At 41.7% G+C, this 13,268-nt stretch overlaps 1 protein-coding gene across 4 annotated transcripts in view; it reads right to left on the bottom strand.

The window, feature by feature from the left end:
• Window positions 1-212: 212 nt before the first annotated feature.
• The window catches only part of NR4A1 (nuclear receptor subfamily 4 group A member 1), a 67,422-nt gene continuing 54,366 nt past the window's right edge, over window positions 213-13,268 (bottom strand). For 3 of the 4 annotated variants that reach the window (XM_089679196.1, XM_089679193.1, XM_089679190.1), the window contains exons 2-7: window positions 7,416-8,224; window positions 5,682-5,811; window positions 5,131-5,282; window positions 3,616-3,818; window positions 1,733-1,911; window positions 213-1,150 (exon numbers count right to left, since the gene is read on the bottom strand). In XM_089679196.1, coding sequence (XP_089535322.1) covers window positions 894-1,150; window positions 1,733-1,911; window positions 3,616-3,818; window positions 5,131-5,282; window positions 5,682-5,811; window positions 7,416-8,222 — 1,728 coding nt within the window. In that variant the 5' untranslated portion in view covers window positions 8,223-8,224 and the 3' untranslated portion in view covers window positions 213-893. Of the gene's footprint in view, window positions 1,151-1,732; window positions 1,912-3,615; window positions 3,819-5,130; window positions 5,283-5,681; window positions 5,812-7,415; window positions 8,225-13,137; window positions 13,162-13,268 lie in introns of those variants that run through there. The other variant, XM_089679182.1, reaches the window with a different exon arrangement.

Here is a 13,268-nt window from a genome sequence, read left to right as displayed (position 1 = left end):
GATAGGCAGGCATGGATATAATGTCAGTGTTAATCAATCAGTCAGTACTATACAGAAAGTTTTTTTTTTGCCTGGGAGAGACATTTTTATATAATTTTGCACCAGCACCAACACAAATTGGGGACCTACTAAACAGGTCCTGCATTGTCTGAACAAGACCACCACAATTTAGTGGTCACTGGAAAAGAACAGGAAGACTATTGCCAATGAACCACTGTTTGCTATTACAGCATTTTTTATTCAATATATTAAATATATATTAATCAGAAAAAAAACACATACTGTAAATCCAGTAAGGTACACAAATATAAATGTTTCTTTTCAAAAATTACACATATATACACACAGCCCAAAACACTGTGGGATCCATAGTGACCAATACAAGGAGTAGCTTTACTTTTTTAACCTTTTAATACTATATACAGTTCGTTCTTCATTTATGTACAAGACTTTACAAAACTGGCTGTGAATGAAATTGGGTCCGTCCCTTATAGCCCCTTTCAAAAGACAGCTGGGGAAAAAAGGCAGGCTATATGCTGCCCATCTCCTAAAGCTTTTGAGTCTGCTCTAAAGGTCCGGTCCAATCTTGGAGTGCTGTAGGAAAGGCAGTATAGGAACCACGTGAATTCGGCAAGTATTTAAAAAAAAATACTTAAAAAGTGAAACAAGGACAAAAAAAGTCTGTTTTTAGCCAAAGGCACAACTGGATTTTTCTAGAATATTATAATTAAAGAGTCTTCATACAAGACCCAGAAGATCCCAATGAGGAACAATCTACTGGTTAGGCACCTAATGTCAAAGAAAAGGGTTCCAAAAGTTTGTAACAAGATACTCCACCTTCTGTACGAGCTTGGGTTTCCCTTTCTCTGAATTTAGAAGAAAAGTGCAATGTTTTAGAAGGGCAGTGTGTCCATGAAGATCTTTTCTACAATAGGTGGTGGCGGAACAAGCTCCTCCAGTTTCAGGTAAAAAATACGCTGAAGGCCCTGTGTGCAGAGGGTGCGCAGCTCAGGCAGCTTGCCCAACAACTTGGATAGACAGTTAGATCGGTTGGGCTCGCTCAATGTGGACGGCACATGCTCTTTAAGGCAATTAATAATTCGGTTTTGAAGTTCCTCAACTTTCTTAGGTTCTTTCAGTCCGTGCCGATCTGCAAAAAACAGAAGTAGATAAATTTAATGACTTTCCCATGATTTAAAAAAATGATCTAAGAACAGACCACTGTCCTAAAACAAAGTTGTATTTAAACACATTTTACACAACAGTATGAAAATGTTAAGTTACAGGGACTGCATTATGTGTTCTTTCCCAATTGCGCACGCACACACTTCCCATTTAAAAATAACATGCAATTTGGAAATTATGTAATAACTGGACACTGCATTGCTGAAATGCTATACTGTAACCAGAATAGCCTCAGCAAAATATACGTCAATGGTGACAATTTAGGAGCTCAGTGGGTGGTATTGGGGGGGATGGGAGGGGATCAAGTAGAAGAATTCAGTATGTGCAGACAGATTTTCCTGTGATCTTTGTTACTGCAGATACTGACCTAAAAATTACATAATTACACTGAAAAAAAAAATGTCTCCCTCAGCTGTAGGGCCTGACAATTAGCAGCCTATGGCTACACGAATACAACATTCAATAAATCGAAATTCCAGATGGTGGAAATTTTACAAGAACACATAATGAAAACAGATTAGCTCGTATTCAAAAGTTTATAATTTACCTGTGATGATGACAAGGGCAGAGAGGCAGGAAAATGATGGGACGTCGATGTTCATACGTTGGAGACTGTGCGAAAATTCAATGATTGAGTCTATCCACTCTCCAAAGCCTCGAACACACTGCAAACGGTGAAGCACCACTCCGTTACAGAAAACCAGCTTCCCTTCCTCAGGCTTCGAACTGTTTGCAAAATACAGAACATGCGCAAAGGAATTAATACATTAACTGCATAACAATGGAATTACTATAAACAGACAGAATTCTGCCCCACATAAATGCATGGGTGTGTATAAGCCTGAAGGGAGGGGAATAGAGGTGCTGTCCCCAACTCAGCAATCAGTAAGATGTTTGCTTTAATTTCCTAGCAAGAAAACTAAGAAGACCCTGTGAGGTTTAGTTACCAAGAATGGAGAGTGAAAACTCATGCTCACTTCTGCATAGACACCAATCCGCTTCCAGGTTTTTTTTGCCAAACTTAATTGAACAAGCTGAGGTTAGAAGACAATTAGTTTCTATGCAGAAGTGAGCCTGATTTTGCACTCTCCAGACTTAGTAAATAAAACCCTGTTTGCTTAGGCCAAAATCATTCATAAGTGCCACAACCAAGTAAAAAATGTAAGCAAAATATTCATGCATAAAGGTTTAATACACACAAATTATATTTGAAGACCTCTGCTTAGCACCATTTACATATTAACTGACACTATAACCTGAAAATAATAAAATTATCTCTGCAATGTAAATACTTTTTCGGCATAGGGATTTTATAAATCACTAAAAAAGGTATACCAATTTGGAAGCATTTAAAGACATTGTATGTATGTTGTCTCAGCATATTATAATTGCCAATGGTCTGGGTGAGCAGAGGATTATCATGGCTACCACTAGCTCTTAATGATCTGAAAGAAAGGGGAACTTATTATTCTGATTGTCCAGTTTAGGAGGATCAGCCAATTTGAACATCGGCACTCAATGTCAGAACATGGAACTTGTAGCGATCTAAATAAAAGTTGCAGTTTTCAGAGGAAAAAAGGTTAGAAAATCTAAGTTTGAATGCTTTTTTTGATCTTTCAACATTTAAAAACCTTCATCTTGATGTAAATCTTACAAAAATGCGTGTTTTAAAATGCTTACTCTGATGTGTACTTTGTAATTATAAGTGTACAAATGGGAAGCCATATTTACATAGAGCAAGACAAGAAACTGAGCCTGCATATCTATGACACTTGGGCTCTGAGCTACTACTACTTTCCAGTTATTTGAAAAAGGTAAAACACTAACTACTCAAAACACACTCTGGCTAAATATATGCTACACCTTACTAAATCAGTTTGGGGAATACACAGGTTGCATTTGCTGACCTGCTCTCCTGAAAATGCCATTTGTCTGACAGTTCTCATCCAATGGTTTCCGTAATATGTCACTACCTAGACAGCTGAGTATTTCAGACTTTACTCTGATATTCCAATCTTCATACTTCTTTCTAAATTGGTGACTCAAATTAAGGCCAGGCAATGGGCTATGAAAGAAGCTAGCAACTGCAGCCTTCCAACAGTCAGTACACTTATAAAAAAAACAAAAGCTGTAACATTTTATACAGCATATGAGGTGTTTGTAAATGTTTCTAACCATTACAGTTCTGGGCCAGGTCCCCTTTAACTCAGAAAATCACTTAGGATCATGAGCTTAACGTCTGTGATAAATATAGCCCTTTATTTTGACTCCTGTTTGTTTTGGCTTTCTTTCCAACAGGAGAATCCAATTTCTCCATTAAAGTAGTTAAAGTCTTCTTGCTCCTATATTACCGCATGTCCTGTCCAGTGTTCAGAACAGGATTAGCAGCCCAAAATGAGACCATGCCCCAGAAAGTGACAGCTGGTTTACCTGTAAGCCAGCCTCAGGATGAAGAGCTCCAGGAAAGAAGACTCCAGCAGGAGGTCCTGATCTTCTTTAGGAAGCTCTATGAAACCCTGGATTTTCTCTGCCCATTTGCGGATCACTTCCAGAGAACCTGACAGAAGGTCGTAGAACTGCTGTACGTCAACTGGATTCTCCTTCTCCAGCAGAATGGGGACATTTTCTTGGTACTGTTATGGACAAAAATAAGGGGTTACAGTGTGCTACAGTCAAAAACTTCCCAAACTCAACCAAAAGGCTAAATTTAAAAAAAAAAAAGGTCTTAAAGGAAACATGAACTTTGTCCATTCTGGGAAAAAAAAAAGGTTTTCTTTGATCCTCCACCAATATTAAATTTTATATTTCTTCGCTCTAGAAGCCAAAGAAAATACTGGCACTTCTGGTTATGAAAATGTAAGGGACTCTCTCCATGTGACAGTGCTGGGCCAATCAGTACCGTCACAGGTCCATAAATCAGTGTAAGATACAACTCTAGAGACTTCATTTGTACAGGGATTTCCTTAGCAGCAGAGAGCAGAACAGAGCACTGGTAGAGGGAAATAATGGAAAGCATATGCTCTTGTGGAGGGCCAAGTTAATATTAACTTGTTGCCGAAGTACAGATTCACTTAAAGTGGTTGTAAAGGCTCAAGATTTTTTGAAGGTAAAAAACCTGTGTGCAGCATCTCCCCCAATACTTACCTAAGCCTCATCGCGATCCAGCGAAGTGAACGACAGCCTCGGCTGTCCCAGGTCTCGGTCTCCTCATTGGCTGAGACAGCATGCAGGAGCCATTGGCTCCAACTGCTGTCATTCACAGCCAGTCAGCCAATGGGGAGACAGGGTGGAGCCAAGCTGCGGCTCCGTGTGTAAACTGACACACGGAGCAGTGAGTGCTCTCATAGCAGGCCGCTTGCTGTGGGTGCACCCGACAGGAGGGAGGGGCCAGGAGAGCCTGCAGGGGACCCAAGAAGAGGTGGATCCAGGCTGCTCTGTGCAAAACCACTGCACACATTAGGTAAGTGTAGCATGTTTGTTATTTTCCCAAAAGAAAAAAAAACGGAACCTTTAGAATCACTTTATGGCCTAATAAACATGCACGCTGGCTTTTGCGAATGCAAAATGTGCTTTCAACTTGAATTGTCAATACAAGCAAAATAATTTAAGTTAAATACATTGCTAATAACTTTTAAAGCACTTAACAAAATAAAAACGGTTATGTTCAATTCCACTATGTTAAGTACACGCATATCCAATTTAATTTCATTACAGAATGCATTACTTCATAAAAAGGTGTACGTTTAAGTATATGTAATTTCTAGACACCTAGTAATTCTTAAATATGCTGGGGAAAAAAAAATAAAAAAAAGGCTCCTGCCGTTATAGCTTCGGGAAGCTCCAAAAACATTTCAGCATTTTTAGGGACAAACCGCATACAGAATACTAAAGCAACGAACATTTGACAGCACAGTTTTTCAGGTCTAAATAGACAGGTCAACTTACTTGTGAGTAATCCAGATTGCTAGAATTGGGGATGGTATCGATGTGAGCTCGTACCAATGAATTAATAAGACTAACAGGAGAAGAATCAGATGCTTGCCTTGGTTTTGATGGAAGGCGACCCCGTCGGCCCTTTAAGCTGTCTGTGCGTACAACTGAAAAATCAATATAGCCAATTACAAAAAACAGTAACAATAGGAGTACGCTGATTAATTATGAAGAAAAAAAAAAAAAATTGCAATAAACTTCGTAAAGATTCTACTTCATTCCAACCAATTTCGGGATGTCATCTAATCCCCTAATCTTACTCAATGCCCCCTTTTCTGTACTGGGAACTTTTCAACTGGGAATCCCAGACATACATAGTTGGTATGCACGGCTGCAGAACAGTTACATGCATATTTTATTAAACACACACACATATATATATATATAAATATATATATATTCTATAATCTATATCACACACATACTTATTTATCAAAACATATGCAACTGTCTTTCCACTTTTCAAATAATGAATGACTTTCAAGATATACTGTTAAAACACATACCTTCTTTTACCATCCCTACTACTAAGCATTTTTGAAACCGACAGAACTGGCAGCGATTCCGGCGCCTTTTGTCCACGGGACAGTCCTTGTTAGCCAAGCAGATGTACTTGGCATTTTTTTGTACAGTCCTCTGTGGGGAGAAAAAGGAACAATTGTCAGGGGAAGCAAGATGCCAGACTGACACAAAGCCCTGTCTGTTCTATTTATTTTTGTAACATTTCTCTAGTGTCTGACTGTTCCTAATATCAAGTTGACATTTGGCTCTAAGCAAAAAAGAGCGATTCACCTATCTTAATTAGCCAAGCATCTCTTCTAAAGCACCCGATTTGCCTATAACACACATGGATTCAGATCAAGAAAGTGCAAAACAAATTATTTTGTGGGCGGCTGAAACTGTAGACAGTGGCCTTATAATAGGAATTGAGATAAATTACTGAAAATACATAGGGTGCTGGCCAAAATTCAATTGTGGTGGTAAAAAATAAGTCAAATTCAGAGATCAAAATCATTTACATACAAGAGCACAGGACTACATAAAAGTATTGTATACAATTTTAGAAATTGTAAAAAAAAAATAAAAAAAATTATATTATATATATAATATATATATATATATATATATATATATATATATATATATAATGTTTTTTCAATATTCTGCTGTGTCTAATGATTCTGAAACCACAACAGTTTTAAAGGGAAGTGCTCAACAGGGTTGCTAAACCCTGCTGAAGAGGGTTGATAAAATAAGCTTCATCATTTTGAATTATGGAAAAATTATTTTTTTGGCTATTATCACGAAGGATATCACCTATTCCACTGAATTAAGTCTAAAAACAAATAAAAACAAATCAAAGTTAATTATTTTCTCCATGAAATTCTTTCCACTTTATCCGATTTATAAACCAGTATTTAAAAAACACTCACAATTTCCATGCATCTTTAGACTCCTAGCTGCAAATAATTAGTTGGTTTCTTTTATATGGCTGCTTATTAATACACCCCTGCCTCTACCTAGAAAACATGACCTCCAGTGATCAATGCCAAAATAATGGATCACAACAAAAAAATTTCTAAGGCCCTGTTGCCAACAGTGCAAAGAGCAGATATGCTCGCATGCCTAAAAGTGCATTAACTATGAGCATTTGATGCACCAAGTTTAACACCAAGTAATAGAAAAGTACAATATAATGTGCAGCTGCACAAAATGTAGTGATTAAACACAAATAGAAAACCACTATGTAAGGGCCTTCGGCTCAAGTGATTTATGGCCTCTCTGTTCTGCAGGGGTTAAGGTTGCAGTTTATTTCACACCGTTCCGGCACCTGCTGCCTAATGGAAACTTCTGGTTCCCTAACCGCTGCCTAATTGGTGTTGGGTTCCCCATCTTATCCCGAGTTTGCCCCTGCTCAATTCTTCCAGTTGACGTTAGGGAAAGGCAGCAGAAATGATCAATTGCTATAGCAGCAAGCCAAGAAACTGTACACAGGGGAGGACAGCTGCTTTTTAACACCACAGAGCGGTTTTGGGACGAGCCCCCTTTCTTCATCCTCAGGAACGCGTATCAGCTTAAGCGCAAAGACTGGGTGGCTGAGAACCAAGAGATTGTGCCAGGACTGCCTGCCAAGTCTGCAGGGCATCCAGCACCCAGGGCGACCAACAGGTGAGGCAATCAAGACCAAGTCTAAGCAATGACAGAAAACCATTGCACATTAAACGACATTCAGTACTTACCTTAAAAAAGCCTTTGCATCCTTCACAGGTTCGTACGCCATAGTGCTGACAAGAAGCATTATCTCCACAGACAGCACAACGACCCTCATTTGAGCTGGGACTGCGTGCTTTGGATGGAGATAAGGGGCTGTCCAATAAAACAGAGTTGTCCAGTACCACAGGCCCCTGACCAATGGGGATAGATGAAAATCCTGCTGGAGAGTTTTGTGCCATTGCAAACACATCTGGATCCACAACCTGCTGCTCAAGTCTGTGTGGAGCTTGACTCATCTTTAAAGTATTGGGAGCCATGTTTGGGCTATGAGCTGGTGTCCCAAAGGAGAAAAAAGATTGCTGAGGAATGCCGGTTTTCTGCTGCTCTGTCCATGGCCGCATATTATCATAGCTTTGAGTAGGAGAGTAGGCACCATAAGAACTATCCCATGGGGTTAGAGGAGGATTCTGGAAACCTGGTGTAGATGGAGATGGGATAGAGCATGGGCTACCGTAATAATCCGAACCGCTTGATGACATGGTTTCATCCAACTGATTAGTGAAAGAACCAGGATAACAGCCGAACACTTGAAACTCCTCAACCTTCAGTGAAGATTGTGGATTTGTAGCAGGATAAAGAAAAGCATCAAACTCTCCAGTGTAACCGTCCATGAAGGTGCTGAAACTAGGCAAAGATGTGGAAGCTGCAAATTCACTGTTAATAAGGTCCATGGTGAATTTACCAAACTCTGAGTTTAAGATGTCTGGTACATAACTGTCACTGGTGCCTGCACACTGGGACAGACTTCCATACTGTGCTTGAATACAGGGCATTTCTAAATGGAGAAAAGAGAAAAAAAAACAGTTAGCGAGAGAGCAAATTCTGAATCTGTTGAGTTAAAGCAAAACTGAATCAATATAGAGATTTGCTCTTCTGTTCAAATCTGAAGTTCAGTTATGTTTACCAGTATAACCTTTCTGAATTTGCCCCCCTTTTTTCCTTCACTAATAAATTGCCCACCGATTCTACTGTTATGTTTAATGGTGGCAATAAATCCTTGTTTTCCACCAACAGTTCCTTGACTTCTCTTTTTCTTATCTAGCATTACAAAGTTGGCTTGCTAACTGCATGTGAACTCGATAAAGCACTATAGCACACCAGCGCTTATTCACTAAAGTGCAAGGCGCAAACCATAGAAAAGTGCAGTATACATATTAGCCAGTCAGAATACATTTAGTACTTCTCTAACTTTAGTAGTACATTCTGAATGGTTGCTATGGGGTAGCAATTGAAAAAAAAAAAATGGGAAAAAACTGCTATTATCAGATTTACACATTTATTACAAGATATGTTCCAATGGCCTGTGACATATGCAAAAAAATATATTTACAAATGACTGGAATACAAAGCAGGCCTTACGCAGTAAGATTGGCACATTAAAAAAAAAATCCACAAACAAGTGTGTTATAGGTCCATTCGTTTTATTAATTTTGTTGCCTGCAGAACAATGGCCCTCATATTACTTTCATAGCAGTTGAACATGTTGAAATTGGTTTGACTGATCAATCAAGTGATTGAAATCTTACTATGAATCGCCATTGGCCTGTTTCACAGTAAAGTGATGTTCTAGGGTGTGTGAAAGGGATAGACTTTCCTTTAAGGTCCCACGGGTTTGACCCATATCTGCACTTTTATAGAATTTTTAGAGAGAAGATACTCTTGGTTTGTGTGGAAAACATTTAGCATTTCTTGTAAGGATCAGAATGGGCCCATAAAAAGATCCTAAAACTTTACCTAGTACTAGAGTTAAGGAAAAAGAAGCAAGAGACATTACTGCTCCTTGCTCACAAATTCACTTCACTAGTAAACAAGTGGCCTGTTTCTGCAGCAAAATGCTGTCCTATGCAAGTCTTCTCCTGCCATGGTAGAGCATCAGTGAGTTCTTTTTTAGGCACAAATCGCCATAAATTTAGTTGTCAACACGGAGTTCTTGAGCTGAAGCCAGTAAGGCTCAAGGTGTAACTCAAGATTGTTTTCAAAAAGACATCTACTGAAAAGAACAGAAACGCACTACTAAAACTACCACCGTTTTACAATCAAAGCTAAAAGACCGCATGTCTAATTTATTATACAATCCGATTTTGGATCTGGACTACCTTCAAGCACCTGTTGGTGCAGGTTTAACAAAATTCAGTAATGCTGGATTTTAGATATTAAATAAAGCTATGGCTGCATGGATTTTAAGGAAAATTTTAATAATTAAAAAATGTATATAAATCCACCGAAATTTGCACTGTGTGAAGTGCAAAGTTGTGTGACCAAGCGATAAACGGGGGGGGGGGCCTGCTGCAAGGCAAGTACATAGAAAGTGTTTATTGGTTTAACTAGAAACCATTAATGTAGTGTTACTGCATATATAATTGCTGCAGCCCAACAATGGAAAGCAAGTTTAGACTGCACTACAAAAGTATAAAACTTGGAGCATGTCAGCTGTTAAATTGTAACTTTAAAGAAAATGCAGCACAATTATTTTGGACTGTAACAACCGTGCAATCATTTTGAAACAGTTATACTGCAAACACACCAATTCTTCTAATAGGAACATTTATTGATCTGGTAGGAAGAAAAAAAAAAAAAAAAAAAAGACAAGAAATCATAATTATTGACTACATTGAAGACTAAAGAGGTTTTAATTAGGCAGTTATTAGGTCATGGTTTAGCCTATGGTATTCTCGCTGTATTTATAGAGCGCATTGGGATATGCCAGGATCACTGGACTTAACAATGGCATCTCAGCTGCTGCACAAATACTTGGAAGAAGAAGAGTTGTTAATAAAAGGCTTGTATGTCTTTACATCATACTCTCCTAAGCTGTGGGATGGCATCATGCAGAACAGCAACTGCTGCAGTTCCAAGAGGCTCTGCAGCAGCTGTACCGTTCACTATACTCTGCTCTATATAGTTGACTACTGGAGGCAGTCTGTATCGAAATGGCTATTTAGGCTCCATGCACACTGGACGTTTTAGTAATGCTTAGTGTTAGCTGTGCAAATTCACTTTACAGATGCAAGTTTTTCAGCGGTTTTTTGCATTAGCGTTTAGCTGCGTTTTTTTTCTGATCAAAAAAACTTTCGAAAACTCTGGTTTGCTGCATTTTTCCAGCTAAAAAAACTCCTCTAGAAAACCACTAGTTCTGGGTTTTTTTTCCAGTCAAAAACGCGGATTACAGCCTGTGTGTGCATGGACACATAGGAGAACATGCCAAGGAGTTTACTGGCTGTAGAAAAAAAAAAATGCCAAAAGCCAAAAATAGCAGCTATAAAAACGTCCAGTGTGCATGCGGACTTACCATCAAATTAAACCCTGGCTGCAACACTACAGACCTTGAAGCATAAGAAAATTCAATGCTATGAGTTAAAACAAAGATAAAGCAAAATAAAAAGCAGTCTCATTGTAAAGAAACCCTTAAATCGAATGTCTGGCTGCGCTGCTAGGAAAACCGCTACTTTTGTTGTATAGCAGCTGACAAACAACACTGTAATCCAGCACAATAAAATGGTTTTATAAGCCTTATAGGTTAGACTTTTCCCTGGAGGAAATGCCAGAAGCATGAGGAGGCTGTGCTGAGCCAAGAAAGCACTTTGCACAGAAACACAAAAGCGGAGCACAAGATTGGCTCCTGATAGGCCAGACTGCTCTATAATGCTTCTTAGCCTTTTCTTATAAAAGAGGGAAACCGCTTGGTACAAACCCACCTTGTAGAATGCTGAACTCAGATCTTCTCTAGCAATATAAGTTTGCCATTTATGTCAATAGGCTACTACACCATTCCCAATGCAAAACGGTCACAGAGGAAAGCTGCCATTCCAGACCTGCCCTTTTGAAATGCTAGCTGCCTAGCTGTGATGCTAATCCGATGGCTTCAAATACTCGATGAGTCCTTGACCTGCAAGAAGTATGCAGATCAGGAATTCTGGCTATACTTCCAACTTCACTGGCTGAATATTTGTTCCAGACTACTGAATGACAATGACAGCCAGGCGGCTAGCATTTCAGAGGCAGTGGAGCAAGAGTATCCTGCAGATCTCTCAGCACAGTACATGTTGGTCTCCAGGTCTTCTTTTAGCAACACCATGCACCTCACTTGCTAAAAGCTGCACACATTAACAGCTTGTGAATTCACTCCTAGTCATTAGGTACGGTCTATGATAGGGTTTGCTGCTGGCTTGCTATATGAAGGACATGGCTCTGATGCTCCAGATAGACAGCCCTCCCTGAAAAGTTACAATTCTGCCCTCAAATCCTATAAAATGATACTGAACAGAGTGCAATAGCAGTACAATCTAGCGCCATATGAAATTATAAAGCCAAGCCTGGAGAAGGAAGGTCATTGTGCTGCTGCAGGTGGAAAAGAAGCACAACAGCTTTTGTGAACCCAGCCCCTGCCCCAGCAGTGAGCCTAGCCCCTGCCCCAGCAGCGAGCCCCGACACCTGCGCCAACAGTGAACCCATACCTGCTCCAAAAGTGAGCCCAACAGCAAGCCCAGCACCTGTGCCAACAGCGAGCCCATACCTGCTCCAAAAGCGAGCCCAAGAGCGAGCCCAGCACCTGCGCCAACAGCGAGCCCAGCACCTCTGCGCCAACAGCGAGCCCAGCACCTCTGCGCCAACAGCGAGCCCAGCACCTCTGCGCCAACAGCGAGCCCAGCACCTCTGCGCCAACAGCGAGCCCAACAGTTGCACCAACAGCAAGCCCAAAACCTGCGCCAACAGCGAACCCACACCTGCGCCAACAGCGAACCCACACCTGCGCCAACAGGGAGCCCAACAGCGAGCCCAGCACCTGCGCCAACAGCTAGCCCAGCACCTGCGCCAACAGCTAGCCCAGCACCTGCGCCAACAGCTAGCCCAGCACCTGCGCCAACAGCTAGACCAGCACCTGCACCAACAGCTAGACCAGCACCTGCACCAACAGCTAGACCAGCACCTGCACCAACAGCTAGACCAGCACCAGCACCAACAGCTAGACCAGCACCTGCACCAACAAATGCTGTTAGCAGCGCCAACAGCGAGCCCAGCACCTGCGCCAACAGCGAGCCCAGCACCTCTGCGCCAACAGCGAACCCACACCTGCACCAACAGCAAGCCCAACAGTTGCACCAACAGCAAGCCCAAAACCTGCGCCAACAGCGAACCCACACCTGCGCCAACAGCGAGCCCAGCAGCAGTCCCAACAGCGAGCCCAGCAGCAGTCCCAACAGCGAGCCCAGCAGCAGTCCCAACAGCGAGCCCAGCACCTGCGCCAACAGCGAGCCCAGCACCTGCGCCAACAGCGAGCCCAGCACCTGCGCCAACAGCGAGCCCAGCACCTGCGCCAACAGCTAGACCAGCACCTGCGCCAACAGCTAGACCAGCACCTGCGCCAACAGCGAGCCCAGCACCTGCGCCAACAGCTAGACCAGCACCTGCGCCAACAGCTAGACCAGCACCTGCACCAACAAATGCTGTTAGCAGCGCCAACAGCGAGCCCAGCTTCCGCACCAACAGCTAGCCCAGCACCTGCGCCAACAGCTAGCCCAGCACCAGACCCAACACTGAGCCCAGCACCTGAGCCAACAGCTAGCCCAGGATAGGGCTCATTAGTGAAGTCACTTATCATGCAGCATACTCCTCATTGATCATGACAACCCCATCGCCTGCCCTATGAGGATGGTGGGTGTTGCAGGACATGCCTCTATGGATGTGCACCTGTTGCTCTGCCTGTGCCCGCCGCACCATCCGCTGGGAACAGTGACATTGATTGGGGACAATCGGACACCATGGAGATCAATGCATACAAATAATCCGCTAGATTCTCCGCACCGCCGATGCTGCCATCT

The sequence above is a fragment of the Staurois parvus genome, unplaced genomic scaffold (genome assembly GCF_062004578.1).
Source record: "Staurois parvus isolate SC_StPar_1 unplaced genomic scaffold, SC_StPar_1.0 ptg000017l, whole genome shotgun sequence".
In the NCBI taxonomy this organism is placed as follows: Eukaryota; Metazoa; Chordata; class Amphibia; order Anura; family Ranidae; genus Staurois; species Staurois parvus.
This window is presented reverse-complemented; position numbering and strand designations above follow the sequence as displayed.